General features: G+C 40.7%; 1 protein-coding gene across 6 annotated transcripts in view; it reads right to left on the bottom strand.

Moving 5' to 3' along the window:
- The window catches only part of LOC122559107 (metabotropic glutamate receptor 7-like), a 736921-nt gene that overhangs the window by 52032 nt on the left and 663432 nt on the right, over nt 1-21457 (bottom strand). For all 6 annotated transcript variants that reach the window (XM_043708410.1, XM_043708414.1, XM_043708411.1 and 3 more), the window contains exon 8: nt 2711-2957. In XM_043708410.1, the coding sequence (XP_043564345.1) occupies nt 2711-2957 (247 nt within the window). The remainder of the gene's footprint in view (nt 1-2710; nt 2958-21457) is intronic.

Genomic DNA, 21457 nt, shown 5'->3' with positions numbered 1-21457 from the left:
TAATGGACTAATGGTAAGATTCTTGGTAGTGTAGATGAGCAGAGAGATCTCGGTGTCCAGATACACAGATCCTTGAAAGTTGCCACTCAGGTTGACAGGGTTAAGAAGGCATACAGTGTTTTAGCTTTTATTAGTAGAGGGTTCGAGTTCTGGAACCATGAGGTTATGCTACAGCTGTACACAACTCTAGTGCGGTTGCACTTGGAGTATTGTGTACAGTTCTGGTCACCGCATTGTAAGGATATGGAAGCTTTGGAAAGAGCGCAGAGGAGATTTACTCGGAAGCTGCCTGGTATGGAGGAAAGGTCTTACGAGGAAAGGCTGAGGGACTTGAGGTTGTTTTCGTTAGAGAGAAGAAGGTTGAGACATGACTTAATAGAGACATATAAGATAATCAGACAGTTAGATAGGGTGGACAGGGAGAGCCTTTTTCCAAGAATGGTGACGGCGAGCACGAGGAAGCATAGCTTTAAATTGAGGGGTGATAGATACAGGACAGATGTCAGAGGTAGTTTCTTTACTCAGAGAGTAGTAAGGGTATGGAACGCTTTGCCTACAACGGTAGTAGATTTGCCAACTTTAAGTACATTTAAGTCGTCATTGGATAAGCATATGGATGTACATGGAATAGTATAGGTTAGATGGGCTTCAGATTGGTCGGCGCAACATTAAGGGCCGAAGGGCCTGTACTGCGCTGTAGTGTTCTATGCTCTATGATCCTGAAGCACAAATTATGCCACCTTAATTATAATATGTTAAAAATACTAATACAAAATGGGTTGTAGTACCCACAAGAATTGAATTCGTAGAACAATGGGCTGACAAGTTTAAACTGGGTTCCAGCCAAAGCATTGAATTTGTTGTACTGAAGACAAGAAAATAAACTTGACAGTCTACTGGTCATACACCCTTGTTACTGATCCACTTGATCCAGTTCAACCTGCCTGCTGACAAACTTTGCTCTCAGGCTAAGGGGTAAGTTTACTGAGCTAAATCCCTGGATTTAAATTGTTTTTTTTAAACTAAAAGAGCTGTAAAAGACCCAGATGGGCCAGCAAAGGACCACATTTGGAAGATGAAATATGAGAGAAAGGTATCTAAGAACACTGAAGCAATAACAATCACCAAGTTTGGCTATTATAAAGAGTTTGTTAGTTTTACATTATGCAAAGACAAACCATATGGATGAAGATAAGTGACACTGATAACAACTGTTAACATAACAGGAATGGAGACTGGATTAAAAAAAAACTCTGCAAGTATTTTCTTAATCAGCCTTGAGATTGAAGTAATTATAAATGAGAAGGACAGAAATATTTAACTAGGATTAAAAAGAGGTACTAATTCATGTCTGGGTTATGCTCCTGTACAAGCAGATACAGGATAGGTTGCATTAAATCTCATAAAATGGCTTGGTGGGGGTGGGGATGTGAGGAAGAACACGGTGGCTCAGTGGTTAGTACTACTGCCTCACAGCTTCAGGGACCCAGGTCCGATTCCTACCTCAGGCCACTACCTGTGTGGAGTTTGCACGTTCTCCCCGTATCTGTGTGGGTTTCTTCCGGGTGCTCCAGTTTCCTTCCACAATCCAAAGATGTGCAGGTCAGGTGAATTGGCCATGCTAAATGCCCATAGCGTTCAGGGATGTGTAGGTTAGGTCAGGGGTAAATGTAGAGTAGTAGGGTATGGGCTTGGGAGGGTCATTCTTCGGAGGGTCGATGTGGACTTGGCCCAAATGGCCTGTTTCCCCACTGTATGGATTGTAGATAATCATTTAAAGAATTGACAATACTGTATAGGAAACATGATAGCTTCCTTCAGTCAAGCTTCTTCAATGAGAAGTTAATAATTTGATGCTTATTTTGAGCTTCCTGATAGTGAAAAATAATTTAAAGTATCTTTTTGTATTCTATATTCTCTCCGTTTTAGTTTGTCAGAAAAAGATTTTGCTTTTATCATTCATTATTTCTTCACTTTTTTTAATTAATTGATTACTATATATGTATTTTGCTCCCATTTTATACAAATGCATCTTTTTGAACAGGTTCTTCCACTCACTGTACATTGCAATTTTCCTGGTAAAAGAAAGGTTAGCTGTGTAGAAATTTACTTGTATTTTTCTCTTAACATTGCATGAACAAAGTTCGTAGAAAATTATTGGTAGCAATTAACACTAAATGGATTATGCAAACAAATCAACAACAATAATTTAAAAGCAGGCAATGATTTTTATGAGCATAGATTTCTGACATAGCGGTAGACTTTAGTTCATACAGCCAGCCACATTTAATTAGTTGAAACAAAACATTTCTAGTAGTTTGTTTTCAGTGTTGATGTTAAATTAAGCAGATTTGCAGTATCTATTTCTGAATTTATATGACCCAAATCTTTGTATGATGGTTGCCTGAGTAGCATCTCTAAATATTGTAGTACAAGGATTTTGAGAACTGAAATAAGTGCTACACCTCTAACCACAACAAATAACAAGCAATTTTATGAATACTAACTGAGTCATAGGTTTGGAAGGGCTTAGAACTGCAACATGCACACAAATGTAATAAATTATCAGCTTAAGATAGAGTTCCCTGCACTGTTTACTCAATAGGCTTGCAAATGGGCATCACATTGAATTTATTAGGTTCAGCCACTTGTCACGTCTTTAGAGAGACACCACAAAAATAGAAGTTGCTCATATATCCCATATACTTACTGTTCGGATCTACATTTTCACACAGCTCTGTTTTGGCTTCACCATTAGGCCTGTCTGAGGATTTATGGGATAGTCGTGAAGACATAGTTGCTGCAGTTACCACCGCCTTAAAGCTGCGCTTTCGCTTCTGGACGTTCTGTTCTGGGTGGAAGATGATGATGTAAACCTTCGGCATGTATAGCATACCCAGAGCCACAGAAGCACTTAGGTTCATGGATATGGTTAGGGTGGTAGTCTGTATGTACATCTGGAAAAGAAGATAAAATGAAGATGATATGAAGATGGTTGCACCAACATTTGGTTCCTCAAAGCCAAAGATAACCACGAACATTTCAGTATTTGGAAAGGATACAGAATTATTATACTCAATATACACAATCTTGGAGCATCTCATGTTCACAGTATAATTTTCCCTGAAGGAAGGTGTCATCGAAATAATATCATTTACACCAGGCCACTATCACTGCACCACAGTAGGCCTAAGAAGAAAATTGTACTCTGTACATAAACAACTATGTAATTTTTGTAATTTGAAGTTATTCATTGTTTTCTGACTCTGAAGCATTTCTGACAGATATGATAAGTCATTTTTTTTGGTTACATAAACATGGGGCAAATAAAAGTGACTACCTGTGACATGCCCATTTGTGACCCTCCTTATAAGTGGGCAGATGCCACAAGACATTGAATTAACTTATCATATTTATAATTCACTTGAGTAGTCTGTATAATGTTGTTCAAATCACCATTTTCTAGATGAATTTAAATTGATACAATTGTTTCAGGACAAGTGTATTCAAACACAAATGCATCTGTAAATACCATTCTCATTTTCAGATTGTTCACTTTTACCTGGGAAACACGGAAGCAATTCCATATTTTAATCATCTCTTCCTGATTATGTTTACTGTGAAAGACACACTCTGATTCATTCAAATACTGGGAGAAATGTCATTTACCTTGATAAAGTCAGAAGTTCTAACTTACTCCATTTTTGAAAGACATATTCCTTCCCATTTTTACTTATTTATGGGAAGTGAGCATCACCAAAGTCAATGTTTGTTAACTATCACTATCTGCTCTTGAGAAGGGAGCAAAGCCATGTTCTTGAATACAACTGAATACCTGTTAGGCCATTTCAGACAGTACATAGCTATCAATCATATTGTTGTGGTTTTGGAGCCATTTATAGGTAAGACAAGGTAAGGAGAGCAGATTTCATTCGCTAAAATGACAGGGCCAAGAACCAGAAGTCACCAGTTTAAGCTTATTGACAAAACCTTTATATAGTGAATGGTTAGGGTCAGCCTGAAAGTATGGTGGAGGCTGATGCAATATTAGCTTTCAAAGGAAATTGGATAAAGATCTGACGAGAAATTTATTGTGGGCCTGCTTAAAAATGGCAGGAGTGTAGAACTAACTGAGTTGCTCTCGTAGAAAGCTGGTCATGAGCTTAACAGGCCAAACTGTCCCTTCTGTAATAATTCTAAGTTCGAGTGAATCAGTTCGGCTTTTACAATAATCCAGTCATTTTATGATCACCATAGGTAATGCTACCTTTTTCTTTCAGATTGAGTATAAATTCCAAAGCTGCCATGATGGGTCACAAACTGACCTCACTAGATCCTTCGCCAAGATCTTGGAGTTAATAATCTGGAAATATATCTACTATGCGACAGTACCCATCATAGTCTTTGCACTTATCAAAGATTAAATAAAACAGTGCCTCAGGTCTCACACAATGTCCTTCCCACTTGGTCTATTAAAAATCTAATTATTCACCAGTCTTGCATCCACCCTTCTCAGTATTTCTATTGCTTGGACTGAAAATCACATCAAGGGAGAAGTAACCGTACAGTAAGGTAAAGGTAGACAACCTTTTATCCAAAGTCCGAAAAGCTAAAAATCCGAAGGTTTCTTTATGAAATTTTCTCTCGTTAACAAAGTTGTTTGGCTTGCAAACAGTTAACCCAATTTTACATCCATTCGACGTGTGTCACTCAGATGCAATGTAAGTGTGTGTGGGGTGGGGGTTGGCCCAGCACTGGCAGGCCTCAATTCTGTCTCAGGGCCCGTTACACTCAGTGAGTCTGCTGTTCAATAAGGTTTTTTAAAAATTTCACTGTTGAACTGTCACTTATTCCGAAATTCGAAAAATTCAGAATTCCAAAAAACCAGCTAGTCCCGAGCGTTTTGGATAAAGGATTGTGTACTTGTACTGAATACATGATTTAAACCATTTTGTGAATTGGTGCTGTGAGGATGCTGCTCCTTTAACAAGGTTGTGCCTTCCTTGGATTTTTTTTCAAGAGGGTTCATAACTGCAGAGACTCCAGGAGGTCTAGGTTTAAAGAGTTTTAGGGCCAGTTTGATTATAGTTAGCAGATACTGCCTCAGGCAACAGGCTATCGAGTTTTAAAAAAAACCTGGACAATGAAAGGGGAGTTATCAGTTCTCCCCGGCTCAGCTCTTCTCCAGTTTGGTTTTGGTTTTAGCAAGCAGTCTGGTTGTTCAAGGCTGCTAGTGAGTTGTGACGCTGTTGGACCCAATGCAGCTGGTCCAGGCTGGTCCGCTCTCTCTGACATTTCTCCTGTAAAACCCTGCGCTTGATTTTAGCTTTTGTGCCAAAGGTTGTTTATGGGGATTGTTGCTAGTATTTGGAACGGCATCATTCAGTTGGGATGATCTATTGGATTTTCGGAGAGGTTAAGTTATTCTATATTCTGTTCTGTTTTGTTTGTGTTTCATTTGGTAATCTTGCAAATAAATTCCATTTTGTTTAAAACTATGTGGTTGGACCAGTTGCATCACGCCTGGAATATCCACCTTATACCTGCTTAAAACAAATAGCAAAATTAGGGTCCGGGCTATTTGCTTGAAATGTTTTGAGGGGGTCCATAACAGTGCCCATATCAAGACTCACTTTAATGTGTCTCTTTTGTTGCTTTGGAGGTGGTGATGGTGGCTGTTGTTATTGTAGTCTTCCATGTGTTGTGATGATGCCATTCCCACAATGCAGTTGGGTAGCTTGTCTCGCACTTTAGCCCCCACAACACTGACAAAGCAGTAATATATGCCCAAATCAGAAAGGGGAGAGAGACAGAGAGGGAGAGACTAGAGATATATCTAGCACAAAGAAAGATGGTTGTGGTTGTTGGAAGTCAATCTCTTCATCCCATGCATCTGCAGCAGGCATTTCTCAGGGTGATGCCCTAGGTTTAACCATCTTCAAGGTTTGGGGGGGATTTATTGATGGTAACACCATTGAATGGTTAGATTGTTTATTTGAGATGGTCATTGCCTGGCATTTCTAAGAAGGAATGCTTTCACTTATCTGGATGAGTGCAGCTCTATTAATGCTCAAGAAGCTTAACATAGCCAAGACACAACAGCCTGCTTGATTGGCATCACATTCACCCATCTTCCACACTTACTCCTTCCATCTCCAATGAACATGGGCAGCAGTGAGTCCCCACAAAAGAGACAATGTAGCAAAACACCCAGGCTCCTTTAACAGCAATTCCAAACCCACAACCTCTACCATCTAGAAGGACAAGGGCAGCAGATGCAAGAAAAATCACAAACTGCAAGTTTTCCTCCAAGCCACAAATCATCCTGACCTCACAGTATAAAACCAATCCTTCACTGTCACTCAATAAAATTTCTGGAGCTCCCTTCCGAATCGCACTTGGGGATGGATATTATACCCCTATGCATAGACTGCAGAGCTTCAAGAGGGATGACCAATCTCTGAAGGGAAATTAGGAATGGACAATAAATACTGAGATAGTCAACGATACCCACCTCCTTCAAATTAATTTTTAAAAATTGGAGGGGAAGTTGAAAGTGTCTCTATTCCAATGTACCTGAAGTCCCTGTATTCCTAGATGAATGTTATGGGTTTCTGTAGGGATGGAGGCTTAGCTTACTGGGTGAAGTATCAATCCACTGCACCACTTTGTCTGGACGATGTGAATTTTGCGAGTAAATATTCCATTATGTTTCTAAGTTGTGCATTTTAGATGGCGCTAGCCTAGCAAGTGAGCCATTCATCACAGAATGCTCGGTCACAGATGGAATAACCATGACATTTAGTGAGCAGGTTCAGATATGTTTCTTGTCCAAAGTAGCCCTCAGGATGTTGAAAATGGGGGAATTACTGATGGTAATGCTATGGAAAGCCATGTGGAGTTGTCAGTCTTTGCGCATGTTGGAGGTTATTATTGCTTGGCAGTCATGTGGAACACGTAGTTCTAAGAGATTGCATTGGAGTTTAACACTGTATAATTATCAATCATGTCACCCTCATTAATATGTAATCTACTACCAGCAGGATAGAAACAAGATGCTGAGAATTCCCGACATGACAGTCCGAGTGAATACCTGGTGACTCCAGCTTGCTGCTTACTCTGGTTCTCCATCTTGAATCCTCAGTACCAATGGAATAGATCAAGGCAAACAGCAGCACACACTCCATATCACTGGACGCTGGCAATGATTAGCATCTCTGCGCCCTCATGGCACATGTTAGATCCACTTGGAACACACTGGTAATTATCATTGGAATACTGCCACTTTGTGGACATGGGCAGGCATCCAACTCCGGATTGGACAAGGCTGAATCTCAGGGCTGCTCTCTTACTTTCTTAGTATTCATTCAGTAAGCACCCACCTAGATGCTTACCTACCTCTTGCCTCTCAGAGCTTTGTCCCCTTAGCTAAAGGATCACAGTATTTCTGCCATGACTTGCCTTTTAGCACAGACACTGAGGCAGGCAGCATGGCATGGTTGGCAGCAATAATCAGTCAAGGGACGTTTTGTTGTCTGACACCATGCTGTATCATCTTGCCCCTGCACCACGTACCTACAGCCTACATGGCAAACACACTATGTGCATCAACCAGCCACGTTTCAAAGGGAAGCAGTTCTTAGTCATGCCAAAGGAGACAGATATCCTTCAGTCAGGGGGTCCTGGCACAGTAAGTCAAGGGCAGCCTCTGCTATCAGTCCAGGGGTTTGGGTATGTTCTTTCTCCGAGTCACCACTCCATCAAGAGTTCTAGGTCTCTGTCTGCCAAGCAGGGTGCCAGTTCCCTGTTATATGCCATGTCTGGGGCAAATGTCTCCCCAGGCTCTATAACCCAACTTCTGAATAAATGATGCCTTGTACCTTTGCTTCACACTTCAGATCTTCAAGCCTTCTTGCATTTTTTTCACATGTCACAATATATGAGTAGCTCTCTGACAGGATTAAAAAAACAAATCTTGTCCTCCCTACCCAGTAGTGAATTCCAACCAATTGTTACCGCCGAATGACATTTAACAAATGTAGGCGCTTACGGGCAAAGATGCTTTTAAAATCAGAAAGCACGTAACATCTCAGGCACATTAAAAGAGTTATTCTTCTTAATGGTGATGGTGGTCATAGTAACTGTGCTTCTTCTTAAGTTGAAAAGTACATACAGGTCTATTGTGGCAATTTCAGTTCGCTTTGAGGCACCATCACAGAGTACATTAATTTCAAAATTACCTTTTATGATTTCTTTTATCACAGCAATAGAAACCTTTGAACTAAAACAGAGCAATAACAGGTAATATATGCTCACTGCAATGTTAGGTGTGTGCATAGGCAGTGTCAAACATCAATACATTGGCCACGGTCTCACCTCACTCCACCCTACCTCTCAAATTTGAAAGAATGCACACAGAATCCGCAAAATAAAACAGGTCACAACAATTGGGCCATGCTGGTATTTTGACTTGTCACATGCCTCCTATTAGCAACCCTTTCACAGAATTATTCTACTCCTTTCTCTGTCATGTCTTTATCTAGTATCCCCTTCAATGCATCTGTGCCACAGTGTCGTGGTAACTTGGGTTCAAACGTATTTCCAAATCCATCCAGAAGAATCTAAATTACTCACTACCTTTATGCTGTATTTGAAACGGAGATAAACATTTGACCACTGTCTTGGTAAGGGTGACCATCACACATACATTATGAAAATGAAGTCTCAAGTTCACATTAATGATACCATCTTTCATGCTTTGTGGCAATATTACTGGGATGGATTCAGGACAGACTTAGCAACTCGACAAAGAAATTCTGTAACGTGTAATGTTCAACCACAATCTGTAACCTCATGAATCAGCACATCACCCGCTCCATCATTACCATCAAGTCCAGTGATCAATCTACATTTAATGAGGGCAGCATGTGAGGAGATTCCTGATGAAGGGCTTTTGTCCGAAACGTCGGTTTCGCTGCTCCTTGGATGCTGCCTGAACTGCTGTGCTCTTCCAGCAACACTAATCCAGAATCTGGTTTCCAGCATCTGCAGTCATTGTTTTTACCACCTTGAGGAGCAGCAGCAGGCATATGCTAAAAATATACTCCAGACACAAAACAGGATTGCAGGTAGGTTAACCAGCAAAACCAATGCAGACAGACCATAGAGATTCCACAACCAATGGATGAGATCAGTCCTCTGCAGTCCTGCCACAATCAGTTGTGAATGGTGCTGGAGAATTTAAGAATTAACCTGAAGAAGGGTCTCCAGACACATCCCCCTTCTGCATTCTCAATAATGGAGCTGTCTGGGACATCACAAATGTAAAGGATGAGTTTGAAGTGCTATTTGGATTATGATTCAACGGTGTTTCCTTAGATTCCTTGCATCACTCCAGCTAACAGCAAGAAAGGGTTGAAGGTACTGTACACTGCAAAGGCTAGCAATCCTGGCAACATTCTGACTGTGTCCAAGCTGTTCCCATCCAGCTACAACACTGGTGCCTACTGGAGTTTGAAATTTGTCGAGATATGTCCTTTCCATAATAAAAGGGTGAATTCAAACCAGATAATATTGCCCCATAAGTCTACTCTTGATCATCAGCAAAGCGATGGAAGGTGTCAATGACAGCACAATTAAATAACATTTACTCAGTAATAACCTACAGAACAATATTCGGTTTTGTGTGAGGCATATAGTCCCAGAATGGACAAAAAAGCTTAGTTTAGCTATGAGGTTGGAGTGACTGCCCTTGAGATGAGTCTTTCATCAAATATGACCTGAAGATCCTGGCACAATCAATAGGAATCTAGGAAACTCTCCCCTGGTTGGAATCTTAGCAAGCACAAAAAGGATGGTTGTTTGAGATCAGTCATGTCATCTCTAAGACACAGCTACAGGAGTTCCTCAGGCTAGGCCTAACCATCTTCAACTACTTCATCAATGAATCCTCTCATCATCAAAACATCAGGAATAGGGCTTCTCATAGATCACTACAGTGTTCAGTAGGATTCACAACTCCTAATATACTGAAGTAGTTTGTTCCTACATGCAGCAAGTCATTAACAATGTTCAAGCTTGGGGTAAAATGCGGCCAGCAATATTTGTGATAGGGAATGATCAACTCAATAAGAAAGTGTTTAACCACATGTCAATGATATTCTGCATCTTGCATTATCAATATCCTGGGGCATTACCATTGATCAAAGACCAAACTGGATCAAACATAAATAATATGGCTACCAAAGGAGGTCAAAGGTTAGGAATGTAATTGGGAATGACTTAATCCCCATCTCTTCAAAGCCTGCCCATCATGTACAAGGCACAAATCAGGAATGTGATGGAATTGTCTCCATTCTGTGGATCCATGCAATTGCAACACCAAGACGTTTGATACCATCCAGGAATAAAGCAGCCTGTTTGATCCACACTTTATTCACCAGTTTAAGCCTTCACCTACTACATCACCAGTAGGCATAGGCAGTAGTGTGCATTATTTACAAAGCATAGCACAGCCACTTTCCAAATCCATAACCACTACTACCTGGAAAGAATAAAAAAAAGTGATACTTGGGAATACCATAACCTGAAAAGTCTTCAAGCTCCACAACATCCTGACTTGGAACTATATCATTATTACTTCACTGCTGCTAGGTCATAAACCTGAAACTCCATTCCCAACAGTATTTTGGGTATGTGCACCAAAGGTGGCAGCTCATTGTCATCTTCTCAAGGATAATTAGAGATGGACATCAAATGATGGATTTGCCAGCAATCTGCCCACATCCTATAAGCGAGGCCAATTATTTCCTCCTCTAACCTGAGCTGACTTCAATGCTGATGAGACTTATGTTTTTCTGAATCCCTCATCCATGCATTTGTAACCTTCAGATTTGACTATTTTGATGCATTCCTGGTTGGTCTCCCAGATTCCACCACCATAACCTTGAGGTTATCTGAATGATGAATGGTGAATGGTTTATTTATTGTCACCTGTATCCTGAAGATACAATGAAAGGTGTTTTGTTACCAGAATCAGGCACAATTTTAGGTTCAATAAGGGTAAAAAGAAATTACCTGAATAAGAGTTCATCTTCTGTTCAAACTGAAGTTTCAAGCACAGCTTTAGGACTTCTGCAAGTCTTTGTATGGTGTTATGGTCCTCAAGAAGTCCTGCTCCTGGAACAACGACGACACCAGTGCCCAGGGAGACCCTGGCCCTGCTGACTCGTTGACATTGCCAAGAGTCCTAGTGCTGCCTGGAACCCCCATTCTAGGCACCGCAACAGCCAAGAATTCAGGCTCTGGACTATCACTGCCAGGTATCCCCGTTCCAGGCGTCAATGCGGCAGGGAGTCCCGGTTCGGGGCACAATCAGTTCCGCTAAGAGTCCCAAACCACGGTACCAATGCTGTAGCCATCGCCCTGCTGACACTGCTCCTGCCTCACAGACGAAGAAGAAAGGAAGACGAGGAGAAAAAAAAAATGAAAATTGAAAAAGAGAAAACGAAGCTGGTGGCCTGGAATGGGCTGGCTCCAATGACCTACCGTGTTGCCACCAACTCGGGAAAAATTACAATACGGACTAAACCCCAATTCACCATCACCAACTGCTTGCTGATCTCCATTTTAAAATTCACATTCTTCCTTTCACATACCTTCCTGCATTGCTTCTCCTTGTCTCTGAAAACCTCTAGGCATATTGCTCGTCAGGGTATCTATGCGGATCTAATTCTGGTTTCTTGTGCATCTCCAATTTTAATTCCACTACCAATGGCAGATGTGCTTTAACTAACCAGGTCCTATGTTTTGGAATTCCACCCCAAGACTTCTTGTTTTGCTTTCTTTTTCACTATAAACTGCTCTTTGAAATCTTCTCTGAGCAAGATTGGGGCCATGTGTTCTGATTAGATTAGAAGATTAGAATCTCTACAGTGTGGAAACAGGCCCTTCGGCCCAACCAGTTCACACCGACCCTCCGAAGAGTAACCCTCCCAGACCCATTTCACTCTAACCAATGCACCTAACACTACGGGCAATTTAGCATGGCCAATTCACCTGGCCTGCACATCTTTGGACTGTGGGAGGAAACCGGAGCACCCAGAGGAAACCCACGCAGACACGGGGAGAATGTGCAAACTCCACACAGACAGTCACCCAACGCCAGAATCGAACCTGGGACCCTGCTGCTGTGAGGCTACAGTGCTAACGACTGAGCCACTGTGCTGCCTTACGTGACTCAGTTGCAAATTTTTATACACAGCACTCCTGTAAAGTCTCTCTGACATTTTGTTTAAGACATCATATAATAAGATATTGTTGAATTCCCTCTTGGATTTATGAATTACCATCTTATTTTCAGAAGGTCTAATTTTACTCTCTTGTAAAAGTCAAAGTACCTTCACTACATCTCCCCTGTCAAACTCTCTCAAAATCTTATATCAGATCAACCTTCTGTCATTCTTTTCTACACAAAGGTCCCTACAATCACGACGACTCATGGTGGTAAGGAACAATTCCTTTAACTTCACTTTCACAGTGGCGCAGAGGGTTCTGCATCATCTCTCTTGCTCAGGAGTCACACAACACCAGGTTACAGTCCAACAGGTTTATTTAAAATCACAAGCGTTACTCCTTCGTCAGGTGAATTTTCACTTGCTGGCATGGCTGCTTTAGTTGGGAAAAAGTGAGGACTGCAGACGCTGGAGATCAGTGTCGAAGAGCGTGGTGCTGGAAAAGGAGAGTTAACGTTTTGAGCATAAGCCCTTCATCAGGAATGAGGGTGGCCCAAGGGGGCTGAAGAGATAAATGGGAGAGGGGGTAGGGCTGGGTGGGGGGGAAGGTGTCTGGGAATATGATAGGTAGACTAAGGTGTTGGGGGGATGGTGATAGGTCATTCCAGTACCACGCTGTTTGATTGCTTTATTTGGGAAGGCAGGCTTTCAAGTTCGATATAAAAATTAACAGAAAGGAGGGTGACTATGATAGCCTTCACTGCCAATTCAATTTTGAATAATCATGATGGTTTGCAAGTGATTTTGTGAATGATGGCATGCTAAACTTCCATAATATCTGATAGGTGAGTGACCTGTTCTCTTTCTCGATTGCCAGGAGATAACAAAAAAAAACTAATGACTCAATATAGACACATAGACAAGAGAAAGCTTGTGAATGCTGTTCAATAGATCTCTCCTTAAAGTAATAATGCAAGATGAAAGAAACAATAAATAAGACACTTGGGTATAAGGAAGATCATACAAGTAGTTATGTTCAACTTGGACGGAATCTTATTGAGACTACACATGGAGTACTAAAACAGCTGCAGTCTCCATATTATACAAAGGATAAAGAATCACTGGAAAAAAAATGCAGAGACAAGTTAGAAGGCTAACACCAGAACTGGGGAGTTACTATGATCAGGAAAGACTGAAGAAGTTAGGTACCCTCCTCTAAAAAAGAACGAGCTGATGAGTTCATTAAGAGCGTGAAATGGTTTGGTGAAGTAGATAGAGGTAAGATGTTTCCACAACCAAAGGCCATTAATTTAAGATAGTCACTAAAAAATTCAGTAAGGAATTTGGGCGAAACCTCTTTACTCTGTGAGTGGTGAGGATGAGGACTCAGAAAATCATTGATGTGAACAGCATGGGTAACATCTAAGGAGAAGCTAGGCACACACAAAGAAGGAAAGAATGGAAGATTAAGCAGTCAAAGTGATAGGAGAAGTGGAAGGAATTTCATGGACAGCATAAACACCAGTACAGATTATGTGAACTAAATGGTCTCCATCTGTCCTGCCCCTTCTACATTACCCATGAGATTTTTTTTTTAAATGCCTTTTCAACACCTTTATGTGTTCTATTTTCTTCAGTGATACCCAGGCATGTGGCCACCTCAGAACAGGACCTTTCCTAGTTTGGATCCACCAGATGCTGACAGCCATGCATTTGTACAATTGACAGTGCTTGAAACAAATCAAGCTTGCTTTCTGAACAGAGATATACAGATTTCCATATATTCAAGGCAAATTTCATTCAGGAAAAAATGAACTGCAGATTCAGAAAATCTGAAACAAAATCAGTGTGTATTGAAGATATAGAGTAGATCTGGCAACATTGTTGAGAGAAAAGCAGAGTTACCGAATCAAGACATTAACTCTATTCTGCTCTCAACGGATGCTGCCATTCCTGCTGTGTTCCTCCAGCATACACTGTCTTTGTTTCTTTAAAGGGGTTTACTATACCTCACTAGCAAAGACATTCTTTGTTAAGGTTCTAGGAAACTCTAGAAATAAATAGTTACAGGTCAATATGACTCACTAGCAGAAAAAAAATATATTCTTCTCAGACGAGAATGGACAAACTGGCTCCCCAGCATCTTTGAACTTTCAGACTTTTTGACAATATGTTCCATGGAGTTTTGACTGATCCTTGCTGTCCTGCTTTGACAGACTTTTTAATGGGTTTACAGATAGCAACCTGGAACTTGACTAACGGTTTCAATGCAGTTTACAGGCATATTATCAGGCAAAATGTGACACCAACCAGATATTTAAAAATTCTGACAGGTAACTAAAATCTTGATGAATTGGATTGAACTTAATTAAAAATGGTTGGGAGTCACATTTTTTATGTTTTACAGGTATTCCTATTTTCTGCCTTTTCCTATTGTTGTATTGCTCTTTCAGATATAGCTGTGGTCGCTATATCTGAAAGGGTGATACAACAAGAATCATAACTTTACCGTGACATGTCATTAATCAAGTGCTTGACTGTTTAACATCTCTCGAATATGAATGGTTTGGCAAGATTTTCTTTTTCTCCAGATATAAAACCAAACTCAAACAGCATCCTGGTAAAGAGGTGGTTGACAAATTAATTCCAAATCATTTCATTTTATCAGACCGTGGCTTGGATTCAAAATCAGGCCTCCAGTTTGCAGGGATGCCTGATGAGCAAAGCTGAGATCACTGTGCTGCCCATTAAAGTTTTTTTTTAAGGTGCTTATGATACTATGGCTTTAAGAAGTGCCCTTTCTTTTGGAGGAGAGGTTTTAAGACAGAGGCATGGAGCTGTCAACCTGAATCCAATAAAGTAAACAGTTGGAAAGGCCTTGGGTTCTTTTTTTTAAGGTTGAAACAGTAGAAGCAGTGTGAACAGGTGGGGTCAAGCTCTCACAGAACCAGGATTTTGAGTTTGAGCTTTCTGCAGTTGCTGAAGTCTTGACGCTGGATGTGGAAGCCTTAGTCCTCTCTCTGCTACAGCTAAAAGCTGGGGTTCTCTTCCTGGTGCTAGAAATGCATGAGAGACAATCTGGTTTTCCTGAATTTGCCTTTGTTAAGGGTGTGCTTATGGGATGTTACTATACTGGACAGTTAAATAGTAGATCTGTTATTTTATTAAGCATTTCAATATAGTTACAGTTAAGCTCATTCTTTTCTTTATTTTGACTATATTTTAACTGCAATGTAAAAAAAAAGTGTGCTTTGCATAACTGAGTAGTTTGATCAATGGAATGCAACACCTTACATTTACCTCTAAAATAAGAAAAAAATATGGTCTATACTATCTTCTTAAAATATTTTGAGGAGGCTTGGTCTGGTTTATAATAAATGACACACATCACTGCAGACCAATGGAGGACAATGAAGAAAGATGTAAGGAGGGAGAAGATTAAATATGAGGGTAAGGTAGCCAGTAATATTAGGGAAGATTGCAAGTGTTTCTTTTGATATATAAAGGGCAAAAGAGAGGAAAAAGTGCGCATTGGGCCACTGGAAAATGACACCGGAGAACTAGTAATGAGGAACAAAGAAATGGCAAAGGAACTGAATGAGTGCATCAGTCTTCACGGTGGAAGAAGCTAGTACTGTCCCAAAAATTCAAGAGAGTCAGGGGAGGGCAGTGCACACATGAGTACAGTGATCACCAAGGAGAAGGTGTAAGGAAAACTGAAAGATCTGACAGTGAACAAATCACTTGGACCAGATGGGCTACACCCTAGAGTTCTGAAGGAGATAGCTGAAGAGAGAGTGGAGGCTTTGGTAGTGAACTTTCAGGTATCACTGGAGTCAGGGAGGGTCACATTGGACTGGAAAAGAGTGGGAGTAAGGCAAATGATGGGAAATTATAGGCCAATTGGCCTGACCTCAACTATTGGTGAGCATTTGGAGTCCATTGTGAAGGATGAAATTTTTGAATATTTAGAAGTGCATGGTAAAACAAGATCAATTCAGCATGGTTTCATCAAGGGAAGGTCATGCCTGACAAATCCGTTAGAATTCTTTGAGGTGGTAATAAGCAGGTCAGACCAAGGAGAGTCAATGGATGTTATCTATCTGGACGTCCAGAAGGCTATTGATAAGGTGCTGCACAGGAAGCTGCTGAGTAAGATAAGTGCCTATGGTGCCAGAAGCAAGGTACTAGCATGGATAGAAGCTTGGATGTCTGGCAGAAAGTGGGGATAAAAGGGTCCTTCTCAGGATGGCAGCCAGTGACAAATGGTGTTCCACATGGGTCAGTGTTAGGACCACAACTTTCTACTTTATACATTAATGATCTGGATGAAGGAACTGAGGGCATTCTGGCTAAGTTTGCAGATGATACTAAGACAGGTGGAGGGACAGATAGTATTGAGGTGGCAGATAAAATACAATGTGGGAAAGTGTGAGGTCATGCACTTTGGTCGGAAGAATAGAGACGTGAGCTATTTTCTAAATGGAGAGAAAATTCAGAAATCTGAGGTGCAAAGGGACTTTGGAGTCCTAGTCCAGATTCTCTTAAGTTAAACTTACAGGTTGAGCTAGAAGCTAAGTATAATGTTGCCTTTCATCTTGAGAGGACTTGAACATAAAGGCAGAGATGTACTTCTGAGGATGCAAAAGGCTCTGGTCGGAACACGTAGAGTATTGTGAGCAATTTTGGGCTCCATACCTCAGGAAGGATATCGGGTCCAGAAGAGGCTCACGAGAATGATCCCAGGGATAAAAGGCTTAACATATGAAGAACGTTTGAGGACTCTGGGACTATACTCAACGGAATTTAGAAGCATGAGGTTCGATCTGAATGAAACGTATAGAATACTGAATGGCCTGGACAGAGGGGATGTTGGGAAGATATTTCCAATGGTAGGAGAGACAAGAATCCAAAGGCACAGCCTTACAGTAAAGGGAAAACTCTTTAGAATGGAAATAAAGAGAAACTTCTTCAGCCAGAGAGTCGTGAATCTGTGGAATTCATTGCCACAGAGGGCTGTGGAGGCCAGATCATTGAGTATATTTAAAACAGAGATAGAATAAGTTCTTGGATGCCAAGGGGATCAAAGATTACGGGAAGAAAACAGGAAAATGGAGTTGAAGAACCTATCAGCCATGATCGAGTGGTGGAGCAGACTCAATGGGCCAAATGGCCTAATTTCTGCTCTTCTGGTCTAAATAAGCAGTACCTATCCCTGTGCTCAAACTTGATGATTGAATCAGACAGAACTTCTCTATAGAGACCCTGCATGATCTTCTATAAGTGACTAATCTCTCTCAGCAGCAACATGTCACTGTTTTCATACAAGTGGATAATTATCTGTTCACGAAAAACCTAACACTGTAAAAGTCTGTCAAACACTGGCAGTTAAGTGTGGGTTTGGGCCCAAATATTGGTCCCACATGCACACCATGTGTAATTTGCACCACAGAATGAACACAGCTTAGCTTGTCTGAAGAGACATGAGACTTTAATGCATTTAGCTTAGCAATTAATTTCCCACGAGTTGAGTCTATAGCAACGATTGTATGAAAATGCATAGAAATACATCCAACCATTCTAATGTCATCATAAAGTGATGCACTTAAATTTTAATGCTATCTGCAGGATATAATTCTCCTTCAGAAGTTGCTAGCAATGTACAGAAGATGGATGCTTTGGATCACATATACTGTGCTGACTACACAACTACTTAAAGCATACTTTAAAATGCTTTGGTGAATTTGCAGCCATCCGTGTAACCTTCTGTACACATGAATAAACAATATATTAACTTAAAGCACAAGTTTCCCCATTTGATTATTTCAAAGCTTTATTATGTAACTAACTACATTAGCACAGATTTTGTTACAAAAATAATATTGAGGCTAATAGTGCTCATTATTGTTTATGTCAAGTTTTTCCATGCTAACCACTTGCTCTTAGCATGATAAGTCTTAATTGTTGCCAAATGACTTTTCTGACATTGGCAATTAATATGAGGATGAATAGAACCTCATTCTTCAGGTTTTAAATATTGCTGGAGAAGTCTTTTAAAAAGTAACTTTCTTTTTAACTTGTCGTTTTCTATATCTGTTTCATATTGTGTTCATTATTCTGACTGACACTTCCTGGTGCGAATGCCGTGATGCTCATTGATGGCTCTTCAATCAAATGCACTAAGTCGACACACAGATGCGTGCCCTGTTCACACAAGTAACCCAGAGCAGATGCTGCACCATTTGGATGTCCCGCTTACAGAAACCTGCCTTGAAAAATCCCTTCGAAAGTCTATGGCAACCTCAACTCTAACGAATGACTTGCGGCATTAGCTCATCTCTCACAGCACAATCGGCATCCCATGGTATCAATTTTAATTCCTTAAACTTCAAAGCACTAAAAAGATCTTTCACTTCCAACCATGGAGTTAGAATTCCAAACAATATCTATCATCTGTCACTAGAAATCATATCCAATAGGTTTTTCTGCGCTAAAAAAAAGACAGACCCCTCTTCCAAAAGGCAACAGATAATAATAAGTAATTTGTCCTTCTAGTTATGCCCCTCTAGTTGGCTGCTAATCTATTCTATCTCAGATCAGAATGGGCCTCAGAGAAAGATAGAGAACTAGACAGACAGAGAAAGAAGAAGGAGGGAAAAATGAGAAACAAAGGATCTGCAAAACCACAGCTTTTTTGGCAGGATGTAGCTGGATATCAATAGGCTGATGTTAAGAGCTCTTGGACCTAACCAGGTTGGGAGATGGGTCTCTTCCCAACAGGGAAAAAGGCAACACAGGAATCAATGTAACAAAAACAAAAATCAGGCTAGAGAGCAAAAAGCATTCATGTCACTCTGGTTTCTGCTTCGGAACCTTCAATATATTTTAAAAATTTATAAGTCATTCAATTCTTTAACTAATGTTGGCTGTCAAAGTAAGTAAAGAACTAATTTTAAGCTGCTACCTGTGAAGTATACCCCCAACGTTACCTAATGTGGGAGCTGCTTTCTTCAACTGTAACATCCCATCGCATGTGGTTAACCTCACAATGGCTGTCAGGACAAATTGGAGTTCTCAGCTTGCTTGGTTACCTTCTACCGTTATATCTCAATGTTGGACACAAGTCAGTGTTACCTGTTATTACCTCCAAATCAACTGAAAAAAGTAATAATAGTGGAGCAATCAGTTACAGTAATTATATTAGTGAAATACTTCCAATTACTAATTTGTCTTTAGTTAGTTGGGTGATTGGCAACCTTATTGATCTTGGTATAAGTGTAGGAGTCGAGGCTGAAACATATTAACTTGTGGTCGTTGCTCTTTCGATGTCGAACATTCGATATCTTTTGTGCAGATGTTATTTATGCACATTAGCAAAACTGACTCCTCTTCAGTAATTCTAATATTAACACTATCCAACATTGGAGTTTATTACTTGACTGGCAACACATATCATTGAGAGTCAGTTCGCTCAGTTGGCCGGACAGCACGCTTGTGATGCAGAGTAATACCTATGCAGGGGTTCAATTCCCACATTGGCTGAGGTTACCATGAAGGACTCTCCTTCTCAACTTCTCCCTTCGTCTGAGGTGTGCTGACTCTCAAGTTAAACCACCAACAATCTCTGTCTCTCTCTCTAATGAGAGAGCAGTTCTATGGTCCATTAAATTAGGGTGGTACTGGAAAAGCACAGCAGTTCAGGTAGCATCCAAGGAGCAGGAAAATCGATGTTTCGGGCAGAAGTGCTTTATCAGGAATATAGGCAGAGCACCTGCAGAGTAGAGAGATAAATGAGGGGAGGGTGGGGGTGGGGAGAAAGTAGCATAGAGTACAATAGGTGAATGGAGGTGGGGATGGAGGTGATAGGTCAGGGAGGAGGGCGGGGGAAGGTAGCAAAGAGTACAATGGGTGGATGGGGGTGGGATGAAGGTGATAGGTCAGAGAGGAGGGCGGAATGGATAAGTGGAAAGTAAAATAGGCAGGTAGGACAAGTCATGGGGACAGTGCTGAGCTGGAAGTTTGCAACTGGGGTGAAGTGGGGGAAGGAGAAATGAGGAAACTGGTGAAGTCCACATTGGAGTTTATTAGGACTATGGTGACTTTACCATTTACATATCATTCTATTAAAATAACAACTTCCCATCATTATATTATGTACTGAGACATTGTCACTGCATGTACAATGTAGTGAAACTGGAGACTTTCAAACTTATCCCAAGTCTTTTGAAGCAATATTAAAAGAAAGACATAAAAACAGAAATTGCTGGAAAAGCTCAGCAGGTCTGGAAGCATCTGTGGAGAGGAATCAGAGATGACGTTTCCGGTCCAGTGACCCTTCTTCGGACCAGTTCCTCAGAAATTCTTAAGGAGGACCACTGGATCTGAAATGTTAATTCTGATTTCTCTCCACAGATGCTGCCAGGCCTGCTGAGCGTTTCTACCAATTTCTGTTTTTGTTCCTGACTTCCAGCTTCCACAGTTCTTTATTAAAGAAAGAGTTGTATCCATATAGCACCTCACAAGGCCTGATCTGCTTTGCAGCCGTGTGATTTAAATCAGAACTGTTACTATGGAGGGGGCAACAGCCAATGTATTCAACAAAGTCCTGCAGACAAGGAGAGATAATATACTTTTAGGTCAAATCACACAACACCAGGTTATAGTCCAACAGGTTTGTTTGGAAACACTAGCTTTCGGAGCGCTGCTCCTTCATCAGGTGGTTGTGGAGAATAAGATTTTAAGACACAGAATTTATAGCAAAAGTATAGTGTGATGTAACTGAAATTATATGTTGAAAAAAAAAGTTCTGCAATTTATATATGAACGAACTGAAACCAACATGGTCATTCTTTAAGATGAGAGACTTAACAAACAATCCAGGTCTTTTTCAATATATAATTTCAGTTACATCACACTGTAAACTTTTGCTATAAAGTCTGTGTCTTACAATCTTATTCTCCACAACGACCTGAAGAAGGAGCAGTGCTCCGAAGGCTAGTGCTGCGAAATAAACTGTTGGACTATAACCTGGTGTTGTGTGATTTTTAACTTTGTATTTATAGGTCATGTTGGTTATGGGAGGAATGTCGGTCAAAACACGGAGCAAGAGTTGAAATAAAGACAGAAAATGCTGGAGACATTCAAAAAGTTAAGCAGCATCTAGAGAGAGAAATTTTGAGTCACACATAACTCTTCTTCACATCTGAAAGGGGCTGGAAAATTTT

The sequence above is a fragment of the Chiloscyllium plagiosum genome, chromosome 18 (assembly GCF_004010195.1).
Source record: "Chiloscyllium plagiosum isolate BGI_BamShark_2017 chromosome 18, ASM401019v2, whole genome shotgun sequence".
Lineage (NCBI taxonomy): Eukaryota > Metazoa > Chordata > Chondrichthyes > Orectolobiformes > Hemiscylliidae > Chiloscyllium > Chiloscyllium plagiosum.
Note: the sequence above shows the minus strand (reverse complement) of the source record. Positions and strands in the feature narration are given on the sequence as shown.